The sequence below is a fragment of the Uloborus diversus genome, unplaced genomic scaffold (genome assembly GCF_026930045.1).
Source record: "Uloborus diversus isolate 005 unplaced genomic scaffold, Udiv.v.3.1 scaffold_13, whole genome shotgun sequence".
Classification (NCBI taxonomy): domain Eukaryota; kingdom Metazoa; phylum Arthropoda; class Arachnida; order Araneae; family Uloboridae; genus Uloborus; species Uloborus diversus.
In genome coordinates this window covers 7,588,889-7,612,353 of record NW_026557987.1, presented here as the reverse complement: position 1 = coordinate 7,612,353, position 23,465 = coordinate 7,588,889, and the positions used below count along the sequence as shown (strand labels likewise).

The 23,465-nt window shown below is 36.7% G+C and overlaps 1 protein-coding gene across 1 annotated transcript in view; it reads right to left on the bottom strand.

Annotated features, from left to right (window-relative positions):
- Nucleotides 1-6,848: 6,848 nt before the first annotated feature.
- LOC129232655 (suppressor of lurcher protein 1-like) overlaps nt 6,849-23,465 on the bottom strand; it is an 81,720-nt gene continuing 65,103 nt past the window's right edge. Inside the window, exons 14-15 of the mRNA XM_054866787.1 lie at nt 12,416-12,468; nt 6,849-7,105 (exon numbers count right to left, since the gene is read on the bottom strand). Coding sequence (XP_054722762.1) covers nt 7,032-7,105; nt 12,416-12,468 — 127 coding nt within the window. The 3' untranslated portion in view covers nt 6,849-7,031. The remainder of the gene's footprint in view (nt 7,106-12,415; nt 12,469-23,465) is intronic.

The following is a 23,465-nucleotide window of genomic DNA, read 5'->3' as shown; positions in this document are numbered from 1 at the left end:
AGTCTTTTCAGCTGCAGTAAAAATCATTCAAGTGAAGTAGATCGATTTTTTTACTTTTCTCTCGATTACATTGTCAAAACGAAAATCTCCTCATGCGGCGAATCAAGTTGAACTGCCGAAGAATGAAGATGTATGAAGGCACAAAAATGTAATTTCTGTTAATTTTTCAGTTATTAACTTTCGTTTAAACCGATAAATTAGATTTTGGGTTTCATGCACGAAAATTAGCTTTAATTTTAATGTTTAGGAGATTTTTATGAGAAAATAAAATCGTTTCAATGTATCGAAATTTCTGTATATCGAATTTTTTTTCCGGCAATTTGCTACTTTGATATATGGAGGTCCGACTGTATTTGGATCTATCACCATAGCAACGCACCGCATCATGACTACCACTAATGGGGGGGGGCAGCGTTGCTCTTGTGCACAGAGTACAGCTGCGATATAAATAGGCCGACGCATCGGCTTAAGTTCAGCCATTTTGGATCGGATTTTTCAGTGCTGCGGAGCTAGGGTTACCACAGCAAAGTTTCGGGTTTCGCCAAATTGGCCGAAAATAATATTTTATTTAATAAACAATCTACTTGTGTGCCGCTAATAATTGCTTACAGTGAACAATCACCAACGCGATAACTTGCCGGAAAAGATAATCGCTCAAACACGCGCTTTGATCCAAAATGGCTGATCTTAAGCTGATGCGTCGGCTTAGCACAGAGGGGTCATCCAACACTATTACATCGTGCTATTTTTGAACAGAAAAATCCTTTGCTACGCCTTTTTGTTATTTTTTGCTGAAAACTATTTTTGGTACTTTTTCGTAAAAAAGGTAAGTCACTCGACTTGGCGACCTGTTTCCTTTGTATCGGCTACAAGTATATGGCAACCCTTGAATTTAGAATAGGAGTTGTTGAATGCCGACTGTAAGCTTACTTGGCAATGGAGAAATAAGCTGAGGCCTAACGAAGGAAATAGTTCCTGGCGCCTCGTCCAATATGTCGAGTATTCTTTCATGTTAATAAATAATAAATATATTTAATTATCTATTAAAATTAATATAAAATTAGATTAAGTACTTCTTAATATAAAATTAGTTTTTCAGTATCTTAACTGTAGCCAACATGGGATTGGTCAACAGCCAGAAGCTAATTTAAATAGGATGAAATCAATGGACCAATCAGGTGTTGGGGCTGCACATGTAACTGCATTTACAACTGTTGTTGGCTTTCAGCCGCATATTTTGATCTTCACTATGTGTTCAGTTGCTGTATCTTGCAAGAAGCAAGTTGTGTTCATATTGAATTAAAGATTTTTACAGAAAGGTTTTTACTCTGCTGATTTGAAGCAGATACGTTACTTTAGGTATAACTTTGATATAACCCCCCAAAAATTACGCGCCAAATCTGGCACTCCCTACGGACTTTTTAGGTTTGCTGATTCTTATTTTGGTGTTGCCAATTTAGGTTTTTTCAGCTTTTAGGTTTTTACTGTTGTTGCCAAATTTAGTATTTTCTTGTATTTTGTACAATTTTTTGAGTGATTTTTTTTTTTTTGAAAGTTTTGTGGCAACAATTTTTGGATTTCATATATGTTTTAGCGCCATTTCATTCATTCGCCATTTCTTTGTGAAGTGATCAAGCAGATTCTGACTTGCTGTATTTTGCCGCAAATCTGGTTGTATTTTCCAATTATATTTTTTTTCTATTAATTATTTTTATCTTTTAGCTTTCAATATGCCTAGTGTATATAGTGTTGTTGAGAACCAGGTATTTTGCGCCAACGCCAGAAACAAGTATTTTGCTTGGCGAGGAAAAAAAGTCGCCAAATTTCCGATTTGGGGAGGTATATCAAAGTCGTTCCTTACTTTGTATTTTATAACACAATATTTGGGTGAAATGGCGCTCTTCACTTAAGAAATCAGATTAGTTAGTTTAACACACACATACGTGGCCTTTTTTATTTTTTTTTGGCATAATATCTGCCAATCTTTAAATTTTTTGAGCGGAAGCATTTCGTCCATTTGAATCAAATGCGCCAGCCAATAGCAGCTCATAGAAAGGTGGCAATCTCTTCTTATTCGCTAAGTAGGTAGGGTAAGTTAAATCCCCTATATAGACACAAGTCGACGCATCAGCTCAAGGTCAGGATTAAGATTGTGCCAATTTGGCATGTTTGAGTGGTTGTCTTTTCCGGTAAGTTATCTCGTTTGGTGATTTTTCACTGCGAGCAATTATTAGCGGCACGCCGGCACGTGACTTGTTTATTGAATAAAATATTATTTTGGGCCAATTTGGCAAAACCCGAAACTTTGCTCTGGTAACCCTAGCTTGGCAACATTGAAAAATCCGATCCAAAATGGCGAAACTTAAGCTGACGCGACGGCCCATTTACATAAAACTCTAGAGCCGCTTGGCGCATCGGATTTTTCAATGTTGCCAAGCTAGGGTTACCGGAGCAAAGTTTCGGGTTTCGCCAAATCGGCCCAAAATAATATTTCATTCAACAAACAATTCACGTGTCTCTAATTATTGCTAGCAGTGAAAAATCACCAAACGCGATAACTTACCAGGAGAGACAGCCACTCAGACATGCCAAATTGGTAAAATCTTAATCCTGATCTTGAGCTGGCTCATGTGTATGTAGGGGCCTTAGTAACCATAGGTTTTCCGTCCTGACCTCACTGCCAAATATAACTTAGCAAGCTAGAGCCACTATACGGTGGCGATAAAAAAAAATTGCATCACCCTCGGCGCAAAGGAGAGGAATATCATCTCGACTGCATTCAACACACAGTCAAGCATCCCAGATGATTTGGGGATGTATTTCTGATCAAGGAGTGGGTGGGTCTCACTTTGTGCAAGGAACAGTAAACGCTCAGGTGTACGTATATTGGCATTTTGCAGAAGAAATTGCTCCCTACCGTCCGGGATCACTTTACTTCAGTTCCGAACGCCACTTCCCAGGATGATTCTGCTCCGTGCCATAGGGCAAAACTGGTAAGTAATAATTTAAAATCCTTTATCCTACCATTAGAGGCTTAAATTGACATGGGGTTAAGTTTTTTTTTTCTCTCTAAACTCACAGCAGGTTCAGAAATGGGAAAATGAGCATGGGGTCAGCCGTTTGCCTTAACCCGGAAACAGCCCCGATCTACGTAAACAATGATCGGATTCCTGCCGTTAGATGTTTATTTCACAAGTTTTCCAGAATTTCACATACATTCATCGTCAATCGGTCGACCAAAACTTCTCACGTATTGTTGTTAAAATGTGAGGGTGATGCAATTTTTTTTTTTACCAATACTGTATATAGGGGTCTTATGTGTGATCACATGTCGAATGAACAAACTGATCCAAACGGTTCATCTAAACTGTGTCTAAAATAGTGCCTCTGTCTTGTGTGTACTCATTCTGTTCGGGGCTCCACATTCAGTTCACGCTTGCCACATCCTTTGGGGTTAAAAATGGCCGACTCATTTCATTCCTAATAAATAAGTAACACAGGGGGGACTGAAAGAAACTGCACATTCGCAATATGCTCGGAGAATGAGCTTTATGAATAAATCTGCACCTCAAAGCCAGACTAACGTAAGTCACATTATCATTACTTTGTAGGAAAGCTAAACAACGTTTGTATGGTGCATAGAAAGGTCGGTACTCGCCTCCCTATGACTTTACGAAAATGGGAAGATTGGGCGCCGGGAACATTGGGCATCGAGCATTTTAAGCACCGGGAACTTTGGGTACCAGGAACATTGGGTGCCGAGCACATTGAGTCCAATGTTCCCGGCACCTAATATGCTTGCCACACAATGTTCCCGGCACCCAATGTTACCGGCTCCCAAAGTGCTCTGTGCCCAATCTTCCTAGACTGACATTACAAAGGAATTTTTTTAAGAGTTACGTTTTTATGGCTCAAATGGAAAAAGATTATGCCCCCGAAATTGGACAATTTTGGACTTTCGTTTGTCCGGCTTCGAGTTAGATAAATATAGAAATCTTGAAAAGCTTTTTGGATTGCTATTCCCGCTTTATTTATTCATTTCTTCTCCTATAAAAATGTCCTAGGAGATCTTTCTCGAGTGGGCAGGAAAGTCTGTCTACTTTCCTCATAAACCGGAAGCAGTCTTCGGGCAAAAGTGATAACGGAAATAGACAAAGAAGGCTCATGGCGGACATTTTGCCACCCTCACGAACGACCACTTAGATTGGTGATTCCGGTGACGAACATCCTGTTTTTCCGATTGGTTGATCATTGGGAAATTGGCGCGATCGTCACTATTCTGCCGTGAATTATTTCAGTTTGGTGACCATGTTGTTTTATGGTAACCTTATGCAAATGGATTTTCCCCTGCTCTTCGTTTACGTTTGCAAACGAAAGCCTTCCCTCGTAGAACCCCTTGAATAGGACAGGCCGACTTAGCCGACATTTTGGTTCCAAGACAGCTTTAGATCCATAGAGTAAAGAAATTTACATAGAGAGGCCCTATCTATGGTATAAAGGAGATGAAATTGAAGCCGGAATGATCGGATACGGCGATGCAACAATGGGCGGGGTTATGATAACAACCAAATAAAGTAACTGACGGATTGGTTTACGTTTAAATTCATGGTGTAATGTCATTTTCAAAACGTGCCACATAAATTTGCAACAATATCCAAGTTTAAATTAACTACCAATCGAGATTCGGTGATGGAATGTTTTGAATCAAAATGTATCTCAAGATATTTAGCATGAAGCTAAGGATCTTGGGATACAGCGGTGCAACTTCCGGCTTCAGTTTCTTAGTATAGCGGGCCCTCTCTATGTAATTTCTTTACTCTATGTTTGGATCCAACCTTGTTTCTTGCATTTATAAATACTTAAAATATGTTGTGAAACAATGGATGATAAGTAGAATAAAATCACTTAAGGTGAATCTAGAAAGATAACTTTTTTCACAAATTTAACAAAAAATGTATCGGGATATCTTTACTGTAATAAACCTCATTTTCACACCTTTTAATTTGTGTTAATTAAATCTTCTTCATTTACAGAATAAAATAATCAAGCAGCAACACATCTAAAGCTTGGGCACCATTTTTCTGCAACGAGGCTTTTGTACAAATACTAATTTTGTCCCCTGACAAATTTGGAACCAAAATGTCGGATAAGTCAGCTCCCCATATTACAGGGTGTTCCGTTTTAACCTGCAAAACCGCTATTTTCGCAACCGTCAGTCCTAGATATATACTTCCAATTACTAAAATGTTCAAAATCATATGCTGAGTTAAGATATTGAAAGTTTGAAGCAAAAATAAAAATGAGTCAATAAATACAAAATTTAATTTTTACACAGGCCTTAGGTCCCCTAACTAATATTTAGAAAAATAATCTCCATTGAAAACGATTACTGACAAAAAAAACTTGACATTTGTGCGACCAAAACTCAAGGAGATATTCCAGTTCAAAGTTTTAAGGGACCATACAGAAGATGATATCGGAACTTATTGCCCTTTCAGAAGAATGACAGGTCGTCAAAGTAAGAAAAACGAGGTACTTATATTTTTCATTGCTTTTCAAAAATAAATGCAAATGTTATACCGTGATACGCAAAAACAAACGACAAAACCTCGAACAATTTGAAAAATTACACTCTATGCACACATATAACTTTAGACACTTGTTAACCGCTATATTTTCCCCCAAAAGGTGTTATTGACGGCTGGTGAAAAGTGGTATAAGTCAGAAAACGCTGCGTTTCATATATCGGTGAATATTGATGGTACTCAATTCAAACTTTTTGTGGTGGAATTATCTTTCAATGGAGATTATTTCTCTAAATATAAGTTAGGAGACGTGGGGCCCGTATAAAAAGTTAAATTTTGTATTTTTTGACTCATTTTTATTTTCACTTCGAACTTTAAATATCTTAACTCCGCATCTTAGGGGACATGGGGCCCATATAAAAAGGTAAATTTTGTATGTTTTGACTTATTTTTATTTTTATTTCAAACTTTCAATATCTTAACTCTGCATCTGATTTTGAACATTTTTGCAGCTGGAAATATACATCTAGGGCTAACAGTTACGAAAATAATTGCAGGTTAAAACGGAACACCCTGTATAGTGGCCTTATTTCCTCGCGCAGGCATTGGCGCCAGAATTTGACGCCAAAGGATCGTCCATTTCGAAATGATCGAAACTAGAGGTGCGACATCGATGGCAAAACATCGATGGTACTGATAAATCGACCAAAAAACATCGATCTTTTTATCAATGTATAACAGACATTTTTGAATATATGTACTTCACTAATTTAAGCAATACAAAAGACTACGTACTCGACGGATATATTGAAAATACTGAACCTCAAATCATGAATATAATTTAATAAGAATAATTTCTTCCAATAGCTTTGATCTCCTCCTCACTCTCTTGTTAATCTTCTACTATCTTGTAGTGACCTTCCCAAAAATCATCATCTACACAGAAAAATTGATCTTATAAAATGAATGCAAAAAAATGATTTTTTTTTTTTTTTTTTTTGCCAACTCCAGAAGTAAACTAAAATACCTAGCGAGAAAATTAGAGCAAACTTTATGATAATTTTCAATTAAAACGCAAAAACATCAACATCGAAACCAAAACATCGATGGTCCAAAAAACATCGAAAGTAAAACATCGATGCTAAAAACATCGATGTTTTAACAAAAACATCGATGTTTCCAAAACATCGACATCGATGTCGCACCCCTAATCGAAACCTTCCCCTCATTGACGCTGCTTTCAATCATCCCCGCGCCAAGCAGACCACGTTGCTTTGCTTATTTCTGCTATCACTTCTCGCCGAAGGGACTACAGTTGCGTGTCCAGGCGAAATGTCCAAGCCGGGAACGGAGTGGAATGTTTATTTACAGGTGGTTTTCGAGTCTCTGGAACACAGTTCGGATGAGCCAGTCCAATCGAATATTTTGGAGTGTCCCCGGGGTGCCACAGAGGAGTGATGATTCGAATATCGGTCGAAGTTCTTTCCGATTGGCGGGAAGAGAGCGTCACAGGAAGGAGAAGAAGCCGAGGTGGAAGAGGATGGTGGATATGAGCTGCTCGATGGAAGAGGAGATTCTGCCTGCAAAAAAGAGGAACGTTTCCCGTGAAAAGAGCAGGAAAAAACAAGAAGTTTCAAATCATTTTTACAAAAAAAAAAAAAAAGATTATATGCATTAGGGATGCACCGATTCATCGACCACTTTGACGATTATCAAAAATCTGCAAAACGTTGCCGATTAATCGGTGGAAAAAAATTATTTTTCAAAGTATTTTAAGTTAATCTTAAACAAGAAATTATATAATAAGTACATTTATCAACAATAAATAAATGTAAATTTTGTCCACACGTTACTGTAAAATAAAAGATGAAAGTGCACAGAGTAAAAACAAAAAATATACAGTTTATAAAGTGCATAAAACTGAATGTAATATTAAAGAATCTGCTCTCGCGTCTGATATTCACACGACACTACTATGAATAATTGAATTCCAGGGCTTTTAAATTGGAATGTGAAAAATGTTTATGAAAAAACATGAGTAAGAAAAGAACTTTCAATCCATATCAAGTCAATACAGTAGAAGACCGTTATAACGCAATTCTCTATAAAACGCACAACTTTTCAAAAGTAAACAATATGTTTTGAAGTTTAAAAAATCCCTCTGTTTTGCTTTGCAAGCACTAAAATTGTAAGGAAAATTAAATTTTAAAATAGTTTCTCATCTTTCCATCTTAATTCAAAGCTTTTAAGGGAAAATGAGTACTCATAGTAAATAGAAAATATCAGATGGCTCTTGAAAATGCAGCTGTTATGCAAACCATGAAGCTAGCAGAAGTGCAGGATTTTGATCGTGAAACATATTTATTTGTGAACAGCTAATTGTAATATTGGTGCTTTAATACTCATTGCAGATAAAACTCATTCTGAAGTGCTATATATAGATATATTCTGAATATTAGTTTCAAAATGTGTGAAATGATCTATATAACGCAAAAACCTGTATAACGCAAAAGCTCTGGTCCCAAGGTGTGCGTTATAACAGTCTTCTACTGTATTTGTCTAGACACCCCTCCACCACTCTTTTCACATCACCTGCCTCAAAGCAAAATATTTTGTTTTTATGTCATTAATGTAATTTAAATTTATCTTTGAAGGGTAGAAATATAGCTGAAATAAACAAATGTGTATATATGATCCCTCGGCAACCTCCCCATAACTCTCTCCAATGAAAGAGAAAACAATTCCTAATGCTTATTTTAGTTTTGCTTCTTCAAGAAAATCAGGATCATTTTTACTTCCTTTTACAAAAAAAGGAAGTACAGTGAAATCCCGTTACAACGAACTTCAAGGGACTACAAATGTTGTTCGTTGTAAGGGGAATTTCGTTATAATGGAATTCAAATAATGTAATAGTAGTTATACAGTGAAATCCCGTTACAACGAACTTCAAGGGACCGCAAATTTTGCTCGTTGCATCGAGAATTTCGTTATAATGAAATTCAAGCAACGTACTAGAAATTAAATCGGGACTGAAATTTTATTTCGTTCAAACGGAAATTTCGTTGTATTGGTATTCGTTGTAACGGGATTTCACTGCATAAGGACTGAAAATGTAGTTCGTTGAAACGGAAATTTCGTTGTATTGGTATTCGTTGTAACGAAATTTCACTCTATTGTATTCGCGAAAAAAATGTCACTCAAAAATCGACCTTTATTTCCATTTTACTCACCCCCGAATAATTGATGAGGTTTTTTTCCGACTCGACAACACGTGTAGTACGTAGACTCCTAGTGGGGCCTAGTTTTGCCCCTCCCCCCCCCTTTTGGTTGCATTCGGGTGTTTTTCCCCTTTTTGGAGGGAAATCATTGTTAATTTCGATGTAAACTCAAGTGGTGTTACAATTGGCGGACACTTGGCGATATATCGCCAGTCTTTTGGTCGCCAACTTGGCGACAAATTTGGCAATTTTTTTTTTTTTTTTAATTTAAGTGCCTAAAAACGTATAGACATGCGAAATATTCATTTTGACGATTCCCGAGTTAATTATAACGAGTTTTCTCAAGACGTCTGTTGGAGGTATGTGTGGATGTATGTCGCATAACGCAAGAACGGTATGTCCTAGAAAGCTGAAATTTGATACGTAGACTTTTAGTGGGGTCTCGTTGTGCACCTTCCCTTTTGGTTGCATTCGGATGTACCTAAGGGGGTCTTTTGCCCCTTTTTGGGGGGAAATCACTGTTAATTTTGACGTAAACTCAAGTGGTGTTATCATTTGGCGGACACTTGGTGATATATCGCCAGTCTTTTGGTCGCCAACTTGGCGACGAATTTGGCGGTTTTTTTTTTTCTTTTTTTTCAAAATCTGTTTTCAATTTTACCACTGTTGGTGATATTTAGAGAGTCAACTATTGAACCACATTAAAATTTGCTAATAATGGGGAAATGACATTAAATTGGAGTCAAAGGAAGTCATGTGATGTACACGTCAGTTCGTTTAGTTTTGCTTCTTCAAGAAAATCAGGAACATTTTTTAAATTTAGATTACGATAACCTCGCCCCAGCCTTTGATGACTCATCATCTTTTTTTTTTTTTCAGACATTTTGTTTCTTGTAACTATACATAGAATTACGTCCTGCACTTAACAATAAACTCTTTAAACTATTACTTTTTGTTTCAACAAAAAATTTATTATTATTAAACATTATTTGATGTTTTAAAAAAAAAATATGTTCGTATTTTATTATTATTACTATTTTAAATTTCATTTTTCTATTTTGAATAATTATACACATATACACATTGTTATAACATTTTTCATGCTTCGATACTTTTCCCCCCTTTAGAATACTGCTTTTAGATAATCTTATAATTTTTATAAAGAGTAAGTATTGGATAAAATGGCTATTAATAGTTGAAAAATAAATTTGAATTAAAAGCGCATCCAAATTAGCGTGCTTAGGCTGCCCCCTAATATTTTTAAATTTTCATGTCTAAATAACATTCTTGTGGAGATAAAAAAGATAAACAAAAGTGACGGAGAAATAGTCGTCTTAAAAAAACTTGCGATCATTAATCGGCTGAGCCGATTAATGATCGCAATTCATCTCTCAAACCTCTTATACAACGAGACTGTGAAAGTGTTCTATTCAGGATGAATCTTTATTTGAAATAAAAAATGGTTCGGTACCTAAGGTACCTAAAAAAGTCTTAGTCCCTTTCAAACTTTGCTTCGCTATGGAATCAGCCTTTTTCGAAGTGAAATTAAGTGTACTTTATTTGTGAATAAACAACTTTCTTCCGTAATAGGAAGTACAAGGTTGTAATAGCCAACTGAGAAAACCAAAACTAATATATTCCCTTTCATTAGGTTTTCTTTCTTTCTTTTTTTCTTTTGAGCAATCACGATTGCTTATTGCTTTGATTTGACTATTTTTGACGTTCCTTTGATTTTTCCCACCAGCACCCTCCGCAGCATCACCGTCGACCGGCTCCTCACGATGCTACCTCTAGCAAAAGCCGTTTCCAGGTTTCGTCAATATCCTACACTTACACGCATACATACATGCACCTACACACATATACATATATACACCTACACACATACACAAACACATACACACAACTACGCACACACTCATGCCTGTACACAGACACAAACACACACGCCTACACACATACACATACCCCCCCCCACACCAACACACATACACACAACTAACCACACACTCATACCTGTACACAGACACAAACACACACGCCTACACACACATACACATACCCCCCCCCCCCACACCAACACACATAGACACAACTACCCACACACTCATGCCTGTACACAGACACAAACACACATGCCTACACACACATACCCCACACACACAAACACACACGCTTACATACACACACACACACTCGTGATTGCGAAAAACATAATTTGAATCCTAGATGACAAAATTCAAATTAATTTTTCTTTTTTATTCTTGTTGGCAAGAATAATACTTGGGATGTCCGATGACACTCGGAGAAAAAAAAAGTGTTTTACTTATCCTTGACGATAAATAAGGCCACTCTAGCCCATTCAACGACTTTTCGGGTCATTTGGCATTCCTGGGTGAGTTCGAAATTGGTAAGGTTTAGCCGACGATACTTGAATTTAAAACTTTTTTTTTTTATACATCCGACGTATTTTTTTTACATTTTATTCGCTTTTAGGCTGACATAGTAGCAGTTTCTTACAAAATAGTCGTTTTTATCTTAAGTTAGACTAATATCGTCGCCATTTCTTCAAAATAGTCGCTTTTTAGTCGCCAGCAGCAGCCCTGCTTACCGCCAAAGGCGCAGGTTCGAATCCAGCACCAATCGGCGTGTTTTCAAGGTACAAAAGAAACGACAGCTTCCATGTCTTATGATGATGCGGCAGTAAAAATCCCTCGAGTGCTCGTTAGACTTGGAGCGTTCTTGGCTGAATAAAATTCCTAGTACAGTTTCGCATCGAATAGAGCAAGGGTGCCTCCATCTGGTGGGGAAAATGGGCGTCGAAATTCTCGAGTAAATATGGCATCCGCCAAAAGTGGTGGAAGGAACGAGTGGGTACTGTGTCGGTGGATCACGCTAGATCTGCTATAGATAGTTTCTCTGACGCAGCCCCATTAAAAGAGAGAAATAAAAAAAAAACAATGAGTGCTTCTTAAATTTTATTAGAAACTAGCTGTACCCGACGCGCGTTGCTCGCCAACAAAAAAATCCATCATTATACTGATTTTCATGACAATCGGTTGAACGGGGCAGAAGTGGCTACTCTGCAGTGCCACCTGGTGGCGAGTGGCTTCGATGAGCCTATGATGCACCTTCTCCGTGGAAAAATACATATAAATAGCCATTTTCATAATCATCGGTCCAGGTATCCAGTGAAGCCGTCAAATTTTGTACTCACGCAGTTTGCAAGATCAATCCATCGCTAAAAATATCAAATAGAAAAAGTTTTCAATCCCCCCGTTGCATGAAAACAATAAAGAAAGAATTTCTTTGTTCAAACTCCAGAAAAATGGCTTCTTATCAATGAGATCTTTCACGCGAATTCATTTCTGCATTTTATTCGTATTTATCCAATGGATTGTGACTTAAATTGGAATAAAAAAGATCGGATTTTTTTCGAACTGGTCTATAAACATTCCCAGTACCAAAAATAACAAACGGTGAAAGTTTCAGCCAAATCTGCCGGGTAGTTTTTGAGTTCATGGATGACATACAGACAAACATTCATTTATATATATATATATAGATGTACTAAAAAGGATACCAAGTTTTCGGTTTGTCTTGATTCCGTCGTTAGCTCATTCGCAGATGAGAATAGAACTGAGAAAAGAATAATACAAGCATTATGCTTACCAGCGATATTTTTCGAATTGGTGCTTGAGACACGCTTCACCGTCGCAGGATCTGGAAAAAAAAAATATATATATTAATTTGAATTTTTGGCATCTTGAATTCAAATTATGTTTTTCGTAATCACGAGTGTGTGTATGTAGGCGTGTGTGTTTGTGTGTGGGGGGTATGTGTGTATGGGGTATGTGTATATGTGTAGGCATGTGTGTTTGTGTCTTTGTGCTGGCAAAACTGTGTGGGTAGTTATGTGTATGAATGTGTGGGGGGATGGTATGTGTATGTGTGTGTAGGCAAATGTGTTTGTGTCTGTGTGTAGGCATGAATGTGTGGGTAGTTGTGTATGAATGTGTGTGCAGGGGGGGGGGTATGTGTATGTGTGTGTAGGCATGTGTGTTTGTGTCTTTGTGCTGGTAAAACTGTGTGGGTAGTTATGTGTATGAATGTGTGGGGGGATGGTATGTGTATGTGTGTGTAGGCATGTGTGTTTGTGTCTGTGTGCTGGTAAAACTGTGTGGGTAGTTGTGTATGAATGTGTGTGCAGGGGGGGGTATGTGTATGTGTGTGTAGGCATGTGTGTTTGTGTCTTTGTGCTGGTAAAACTGTGTGGGTAGTTATGTGTATGAATGTGTGGGGGGATGGTATGTGTATGTGTGTGTAGGCATGTGTGTTTGTGTCTGTGTGCTGGTAAAACTGTGTGGGTAGTTGTGTATGAATGTGTGTGCAGGGGGGGGGTATGTGTATGTGTGTGTAGGCATGTGTGTTTGTGTCTTTGTGCTGGTAAAACTGTGTGGGTAGTTATGTGTATGAATGTGTGGGGGGATGGTATGTGTATGTGTGTGTAGGCAAATGTGTTTGTGTCTGTGTGCAGGCATGAATGTGTGGGTAGTTGTCTGTATGTGTGTGTATGTGTGGGTGTCTGTATGTATGCGTGCGTGTATGCGTTTGTATGTGTGTGTATGTGTGTTTGTGTCTTTGTGCTGGCAAAACTGTGTGGGTAGTTATGTGTATGAATGTGTGGGGGGATGGTATGTGTATGTGTGTGTAGGCAAATGTGTTTGTGTCTGTGTGCAGGCATGAATGTGTGGGTAGTTGTCTGTATGTGTGTGTATGTGTGGGTGTCTGTATGTATGCGTGCGTGTATGCGTTTGTATGTGTGTGTATGTGTGTTTGTGTCTTTGTGCTGGCAAAACTGTGTGGGTAGTTATGTGTATGAATGTGTGGGGGGATGGTATGTGTATGTGTGTGTAGGCAAATGTGTTTGTGTCTGTGTGCAGGCATGAATGTGTGGTTAGTTGTCTGTATGTGTGGGTGTCTGTATGTATGCGTGTGTGTATGCGTTTGTATGTGTGTGTATGTGTGTGTGTATGTATGCGTGTAAGTGTAGGATATTGACGAAAGCTGGCGACGGTTTTCGCTAGAGGTGCAGCATCTTGAGGTCGACGGTGATGCTGAGCGGGAAAATAAAATCATAGGACATCAAAACAGTCAAGTGAGAACAATAAGCAATCGTGATTGCTCAAAAAAAGTATCATTCTACCGGCTGGAAAGATCCCTTAGTACAGAGATTTTGGAATTTTATGAAATTGATTTGGGTCTAACGAATGCCGTAACCAAACTTAAAGTCTGCCCCAGCTTCCAACCTGATTGGTTACAGCGGCTCAGCAGGGGTTTTCCTCTAAATATATTGGGAAAATTTTGGAATGGGATTTTTTTAGGGGGATAACATTTTTAGGGGTAAATTTAAGGGTTTAATTTTAGGGTTTTATCAGGTAAAAATGTTTTTCCTTTGCATTTGAAAATATTACTTTTCGATTATTCATTTATTTTTTGACTTTTATATATTTTTTGAGCCTTTAAAACCATTGGTTTTGATCAGAAATGACATAAAAATGTCTTTATTAACTCAACAACGAAAAAAATAGCAATGGTCACGTGACCTTTTAATCCCATGTGTGACGTCACAGTTAAAGAATCACGTGACTTTCTGACGTCATATGGATTTATCCAATCGCATTTAGGGGGTTTTTTGAGTTGAGTTTAGGGGGAAACATTTTTAGGAGTTGCAACCCTGGGGGAAGCTGCTGTACCCACCGACGGTTGTACCTACGGACGTTGGTCGGGAATTTTCGGGTATTGTCGGGAGTGATCGGAGGGGGGGGGAGGGGGGTCAACGTGTGTGTCTCAGCCCTCTCCAGGACCTCAGGAGTTTTCAGCGCCATCAAACGAGCATGTAAGATTTTATCTCATTTTTTTCTGTTTTAGTAGGATCTAAGTAACAAGAAACCATGTACAATCTTTTTTTTTTTTTTGTACCTTGAGGTATGTATTATTCTTCCTTTTTTTCAAACGAGCGTTTTATACAGATAAATTTTCGCAATATTGGCAGTTTTAAAGTGATTCAATGGTTAACTCTCTAAAGATGGCAAAATTGAAACCAAATGAAAAAAAAAAAAAAAAACACCAAATTCGTCGCCAAGTTGGCGACGAAACTTGGTGACCAAAAGCTTGGCGATATATTGCCTAGTATTGGTCAAATTATAGCACCGCTTGAGTTTACATTGAAATTAACAATGATTTCCTCCCAAAAAGAGGCAAAAGACCCCCTTTGGAACATCCGAATGCAACCAAAAGAGAAGGTGCACAACGAGACCCCACTTGGAGTCTATGTACCAAATTTCAACATTCTAGGACGTACCATTCTTGAGTTATGCGAGATACATACACACATACGCACATACATACGTACATACGGACGTCACGAGAACATTCGTTGTAATTAACTGGGGGATCGCCAAAATGGATTCTTCAGGTGTCTATACGTTCCTAGGCATATATCCACGTGTGGTCGGGTTGAAAAAAAAAACTCAACATTCATTCGGGGGCGAGAAAAATGGAAATGAAGGCCGATTTTTGAGTGAAAATTTTTTCGTGAATTCAATACTTCCTTTTTTGTAAAAGGAAGTAAAAAGGAAGTATTGTATTCGCGAAAAAAATTTCACTCAAAAATCGGCCTTCATTTCCATTTTGCTCACCCCCGAATGAATGTTGATTCTTCCTTTCAACCCGACCACAGGTGGATACATGCCTAAGAACGTATAGACACCTGAAGAATCCATTTTGACGACCCCCGAGTTAATTACGACGAGTTTTCTCGTGACGTCCGTATGTACGTATGTATGTGCGTATGTGTGTATGTATCTCGCATAACTCAAGAATGGTACGTCCTAGAAAATTGAAATTTGGTACTTAGACTCCTAGTGGGGTCTAGTTGTGCACCTCCCTTTTTTGGTTGCATTCGGATGCTCCAAAGGGAGTCTTTTGCCCCTTTTTTGGGGGAAATCATTGTTAATTACCATGTAAACTCAAGTGGTGTTACAATTTGGCGGACACTTGGCGATATATCGCCAGTCTTTTGGTCGCCAATTTGGCGATTTTTTTTTTTTATTTATTTTTTTTTTTCAAATTTGGTTTCAATTTGGCCACTGTTGTTGATATTTAGAGAGCAAACTATTGAATCACATTAAAACTGCCAATAATGAGAAAATGACATTAAATTGGAGTCAAAGGAAGTCATGTGATGCACAAATCAGCTCGTTTGTCGTAATTATCGTGTTTCCCTATGTTTTCAAGGTGTTGTTTCTGATTTTTAATGTCGTGAAACTGTGATCCTGTCGATGTGACTGGCTTGCAAAACCAAAATGGCGTACCTTTGTACCCAAGGGCACATAGCCATGTGTACCCACCGGCAATTCTTAGTGCTCTTGGGGCACACCTCAGTCTTCTTACTATGTGAAGTATTTCAAAATGGTGCCTTGTCATCAACGTCCGAAATTTACTTTCAACAATGATGATTAATTTGAAGTAGGGGTTGAAGATATAGTGTTGAAGTGACCCCCCCCCCCTGTTGTAGGATCTACAGACCGTCAATCAAAGCTGTTTTCATTTGAAGTCGACTATTCTGGGTTTTTATTTGGGTTAACCTAAACTAAGTTTTTTTGTTGTGGGCTAGTTTTGTTAAAGGTTTCAATTTTCATATACAGTAGAACCTCTCAATAAGGGACACTAAGTGGACCGGAAGTTTTGTCCCTTAAATAGAGGTGTCCCTTCTTCGGAGGTTGATGAAATGATACATGCAATATATTAACTCGGTATAATTTCGTACTAAACATATACTATTAGCATTTTAGATAATATGCTAAAAATGGTTTATACTGAATGAAATTCAAAATAAATGAAATTTCAAATGTTATTCTTTTGATAATTAAAATTTAATAAAAAATTTGGTAATGGTATAGTTTTGTAACATACATGAATTACTTTATTTTGAAGTAATTTCATGACTGAACATTAATGTGCATGAACTTGTTCGATTTCATGGAATTTAAAATTTAATATGATTTAAATTTCAATCAGTGTTCACATTTCAAGTTTTTTTACACAAAGCTATTCATGGGCCATTAATTATCCTTTGGCTGTGAACCTACTTGAAAAAAAAAATACTAAGAGGATAAAACATGGATGCGCATTTTAGCAAGAATTTCACAATACATCATATTTGTACAAGTTAATGTCAAACTTTCATTAGTTGAATTTTAAATTCCTTAATTCCAGTAAAGTCAATACTTTGTATGATGCATTTATACATTTATTGTTGTAAGTTTTCTCTGTAACTGTCCCTTAAATAGAGTGTCCTTTATTTAGAGGCAAAGACATGGAGGTCCCAATTCAAAGGGACTGGGACCAGAAAAAATGTCCCTTAAATAGAGGTGTCCCTTATTCGGAGGTGTCCCTTAAGGGAGGTTCTACTGTAAATTGAAGTCATTTTATGGGTAAATAGAGAGTCATACTAATCATGCATTTAGGTTTTTTTTCTTTTTTTTTTAACATTTTTAAAACGTGTGGGTGAACTGATAGTTTGGAATTGAAAAAAAAAAAAAAAAGAAAAAAAAACAGGATAAAAGTTCCACTTCTATCCTGTGGCTTTACGACACACATTTTTACTTCCTTTTACAAAAAAGGAAGTATTGTATTCGCGAAAATATTTTCACTCAAAAATCGACCATCATTTCCATTTTACTCACCCCCGAATAAATGATGAGGTTTTTTTTTTTTTTCCGACTCGACACCTGGATAAGTGCCTAAGAACATATAGACACGCGAAATATCCATTTTGACGATTCCCGAGTTAATTACAACGCGTTTTCTCGTGACGTCTGTATGTGCGTATGTATGTCGCATAACTCAAGAACGGTATGTCCTAGAAAGTTGAAATTTGGTACTTAGACTCCTAGTGGGATCTCGTTGTGCACCTCCCTTTTTAGTTGCATTCGTATGCTCCAAAGGGGATCTTTTGCCCCTTTTTGGGGGGAAACCATTGTTAATTTCGATGTAAACTCAAGTGGCGTTACAATTTGGCGGACACTTGGCGATACATCGCCAGTCTTTTGGTCGCCAATTTGGCGATTTTTTTTATTTTTATTTATTTTTTTCAAATTTGGTTTCAATTCGGCCACTGTTGGTGATATTTAGAGAGCAAACTATTGAATCACATTAAAACTACCAATAATGAGAAAATGACATTAAATTGGAGTCAAAGGAAGTCATGTGATGCACAAATCAGCTCGTTTGTCGTAGGTATCGTGTTTACCTATGTTTTGAAGGTGTTGTTTCTGATTTTTAATGTCGTGAAACTGTTGTCTTGTCGATGTGACTGGCTTGCATAACCAAAATGGCGTACCTTTGTACCCAAGGACACATAGCCATGTGTACCCACCGGCAATTCTTAGTGTCCTTGGGGCACACCTCAGTCTTCTTACAATGTGAAGTACCTCAAAAGGGTACCTTTTCATCAACATCCGAAATTTACTTTCAACAATGATGATGAATTTAAGGGGTCTAAGGACCTTTAATCTTCAGAATTTTCGATTTTCTGGAAAAAATATATGTTATGCATAATTTTATTCTGAACAATTTGATACCTTATTTATTACCATACGCCAAAAACTTTTCCAGTTATTGTAAAAATGCGTAAACTTTCCCCGTAGAGATTAATGTTAACAGCAGCTGTTTAAGCCTCTTTTTCTCAGGTGTCGATTTCTTCGGTTTTCTCGTTTTGCGCGCATGATATTTCAGAAAGTTTTTTATATATTTCCGTTTTTCATATGTTTGTCTGATACATCTTAACAATCTGAACCTAAATTTCAACTTTACCCAAAATTTTGGAAATTTTCGATATTAACTTACCAAAATTCAAAAAAATAAATAAATAATTTTAATAAAATAAATAAATTTAGGTTCAGGTCATAAATATAAACTAGATAAACATACATTAAAAGTTTTACGGAAATATATTAAAAACTTTCTGAGATATCATGCGCGCAAAACGAGAAAACCGAAGAAACCGGCACCTGAGAAAAAGAGGCTTAAACAGCTACTGTTAACATAAATCTCTACGGGGAAAGTTTAGGCATTTTTACAATAACTCGAAAAGTTTTTGGCGTATCGTAATAAATAAGGTATCAAATTGTTCAGAATTAAATTGTGCATAACATATATTTTTTCCAGAAAATCGAAAATTTTGAAGTTTAAAGGTCCTTAGATCCCTTAAAGTAGGGCTTGAAGATATAGTGTTGAAGCAACTACCACCCACCTGTTGTAGGATCTACAGATCGTCAATCCCAGCTGTCTTCATTTGAAGTCGTCTATTCTGGGTTTTTATTGGGTTAACCTAAACTAAGTTTTTTTGTTGTGGGCTAGTTTTGTTAAAGGTTTCAATTTTCATATACAGTAGAACCTCTCAATAAGGGACACTAAGTGGACCGGAAGTTTTGTCCCTTAAATAGAGGTGTCCCTTCTTCGGAGGTTGATGAAATGATACATGCAATATATTAACTCGGTATAATTTCGTACTAAACATATACTATTAGCATTTTAGATAATATGCTAAAAATGGTTTATACTGAATGAAATTCAAAATAAATGAAATTTCAAATGTTATTCTTTTGATAATTAAAATTTAATAAAAAATTTGGTAATGGTATAGTTTTGTAACATACATGAATTACTTTATTTTGAAGTAATTTCATGACTGAACATTAATGTGCATGAACTTGTTCGATTTCATGGAATTTAAAATTTAATATGATTTAAATTTCAATCAGTGTTCACATTTCAAGTTTTTTTACACAAAGCTATTCATGGGCCATTAATTATCCTTTGGCTGTGAACCTACTTGAAAAAAAAAATACTAAGAGGATAAAACATGGATGCGCATTTTAGCAAGAATTTCACAATACATCATATTTGTACAAGTTAATGTCAAACTTTCATTAGTTGAATTTTAAATTCCTTAATTCCAGTAAAGTCAATACTTTGTATGATGCATTTATACATTTATTGTTGTAAGTTTTCTCTGTAACTGTCCCTTAAATAGAGTGTCCTTTATTTAGAGGCAAAGACATGGAGGTCCCAATTCAAAGGGACTGGGACCAGAAAAAATGTCCCTTAAATAGAGGTGTCCCTTATTCGGAGGTGTCCCTTAAGGGAGGTTCTACTGTAAATTGAAGTCATTTTATGGGTAAATAGAGAGTCATACTAATCATGCATTTAGGTTTTTTTTCTTTTTTTTTTAACATTTTTAAAACGTGTGGGTGAACTGATAGTTTGGAATTGAAAAAAAAAAAAAAAAGAAAAAAAAACAGGATAAAAGTTCCACTTCTATCCTGTGGCTTTACGACACACATTTTTACTTCCTTTTACAAAAAAGGAAGTATTGTATTCGCGAAAATATTTTCACTCAAAAATCGACCATCATTTCCATTTTACTCACCCCCGAATAAATGATGAGGTTTTTTTTTTTTTTCCGACTCGACACCTGGATAAGTGCCTAAGAACATATAGACACGCGAAATATCCATTTTGACGATTCCCGAGTTAATTACAACGCGTTTTCTCGTGACGTCTGTATGTGCGTATGTATGTCGCATAACTCAAGAACGGTATGTCCTAGAAAGTTGAAATTTGGTACTTAGACTCCTAGTGGGATCTCGTTGTGCACCTCCCTTTTTAGTTGCATTCGTATGCTCCAAAGGGGATCTTTTGCCCCTTTTTGGGGGGAAACCATTGTTAATTTCGATGTAAACTCAAGTGGCGTTACAATTTGGCGGACACTTGGCGATACATCGCCAGTCTTTTGGTCGCCAATTTGGCGATTTTTTTTATTTTTATTTATTTTTTTCAAATTTGGTTTCAATTCGGCCACTGTTGGTGATATTTAGAGAGTAAACTATTGAATCACATTAAAACTGCCAGTCATGAGAAAATGACATAAAATAGGGGTAAAAGGAAGCCATGTGATGCACACATCGGCTCGTTTTTAAACATAAATTTATCTAAAGTGTACCTTCTGATATTTCTGCAACTACTGCATTATACGGCCCTATCACCTCGGGGCCGTATACAGTAGGCTCCTCCTAATTCTCCTCAGGAAGAAGCAGGAATATATCACCAACGTTTTGTTAAGATCGTACTGTTTTAAATTAAACAGGAGTGTCCACATCCCTTCCTCGTCTTTACTGTTCTGCCGTGTGCAGGTAAACGGCCGTATCTGCAGAAATGAGTATTCGAGATACTTGAAGAAATGTGTGGTAGATTCAATACTAGCAATAGGGAAAAAATGAAATTAGACTTTTTATCGCGCCTTTTATTCAGGGGAAACCAAATAAGCGAGCTTGTACAAAAAAGATAGCATACAATAGATGAAAAAAAAAATTGCAGTTACTGCCCTTTACCTGCACTCGGCAATATTCCTATAAAGATACTCCTGATGCAATTGTATTTTTATCACATCATTTTGTTACTTAAATTTTGATTTGGTATAACTTTGATATAACCCCCCCCCCAAAAAAAAAAAAAAAATTACGCGCCAAATCTGGCACTCCCTACGGACTTTTTAGGGTTGCTGTTTCTTATTTTGGTGTTGCCAATTTAGGTTTTTCAGTTTTTAGGTTTTTGCTGTTGCCAAATTTAGTATTTTCTTGTATTTTGTACCATTTTTTGAGTTTTTTTTTTTTTTTTTTTTGAAAGTTTTGTGGCAACATTTTTTGGATTTCATATATGTTTTAGCGCCATTTCATTCATTCGCCATTTCTTTGTGAAGTGATCAAGCAGATTTCTGACTTGCTGTATTTTGCCGCAAATCTGGTTGTATTTTCCAATTATATTTTTTTTCTATAAATTATTTTTATTTTTAGCATTCAATATGCCTACTGTATACAGTGTTGTTGAAAACCAGGTATTTTGCTCCAACGCCAAAAAACAGGTATTTTGCTTGGCGAGAAAAAAAAGTCGCCAAATTTCCGATTTGGGGGGGGGGTATATCAAAGTAGTTCCTTTGATTTATTTGCCTGCGTCACGCTACGGGACATCTAAAGTCGTCCTCCTCGTCGTTTGCGGCAAGAAGGAATATTTTTATTCTGTTCATCTAGCGATGGAGAAACAAATGGTACTGTTTGACCACGGATTGTATGTAATTTGGCAATTGGCCAAGTTAAGACGATTCCATCTGAATGAATGTAGCAGGGGAGAAGGAAAAATATAACGATGGGATTTTGATTTACGCGTTTTATAATATCACCAGCGCCTATAATTAATTTATTTCATTCTCTAAGTTGAAAAAGAGTGGAAACAAACAGTTTCTATGGAAACAACGGAAAGAAAATACAATGTTTTCATTTCGTCAGGAAAAGTAGAATCAAAATGGTAAGTGCAAAATTATGTTGTTAAAAATGTATCAATTAATTTTTGTAGTAAGAATATAGATCGATATATAGTATAGATTTAAGAATTGGGGGATGTTTCGATAGTTGGGAATCTGACGATCTTTCTCCATTGGCGTCAATTTTTGGCTCCAGCGCCTACGCGAGAGGTATTTTACTTTGCAAATCAAAACAAAGAGCTCGGAAACATCTATTCACATAGGGTTACTATAAATTAGCAGGGTTACCAAAATAAAATTACTTACGCCAAAAATGAGACGACCGTGCCAGATTCCCAATAATCGAAATATCCCCAAGAATTGATTCGGTGAACGAATTGTCATTTGTAAGTCATTTGTACAACAATGCGTCTAAATCATTGAGAAGAAATACTAATGGAGGGAGCCATAGCAAATGTCTCAGTGAAATAAGCTTGGGATCCAATGTTTTCCAGGTCAGGTGACTTGTTTGGCTGGGAAGTTGTCGCGTTTTGGCACGCAATCGCTCTTTTGGCATTAAATATTTTTCAGACGACGCGACGGCGCTTATTATGAAGTCGGGGCTACAAATCAGAGCTACTCTGGCTCCAACTCCTTTACCGCATAATAATAAATAAATAAATAAATAATGGATACAAATACAGGCCTATCATTCAAACTCCCTCTCCCCACTTCTTTCCGGATTTTAAAATATAATGTAACTGCATTTTTCACGTATTTTGATGTTTATTCCTTGAAATGACCGGCATGTACAAATAGTTTAAAGTTATGTTATTGATTGAAAATTTATGGATTCATATGTATTGTAATCAATGTTTTGAAATGATTTCATACGCAGGCATACTAGTATTTAAATTGAAGCATAAAAATAGCAAATCTTTATTCTCGCGCATCTGCTGTTCACGGGAGCTTGGCGAGAAGATAACTCGCCAACAAAGTAAATGCACACAAAATACATAAGAGCCGTTAAAATAATTACTAGTTAAGTAAAAAGTGTTTTTATGGAACTAAAATGTTATTTGCACTCAAGATATACATTGTTTTATAACTTTTATAGGCAAAATAAGTAGAATAATTTAAAAATTATAGGCAACTGTGGAATATGTACTCGTTGAATGCATATAAATGTTATTTTTCTTTATTTAGAAGTAAAAAACATTCGTACATGCTAGGGAAAAGTTACTGGACCTCCTGGTGTGGCTTTTCCTCACAGTTTACAATGCTAGAACACTGCACTATTACTATAAATCTAATTTTTCCCTTCTACAGTTAAAGGTTGTTATCATGCATGGCTTCAGC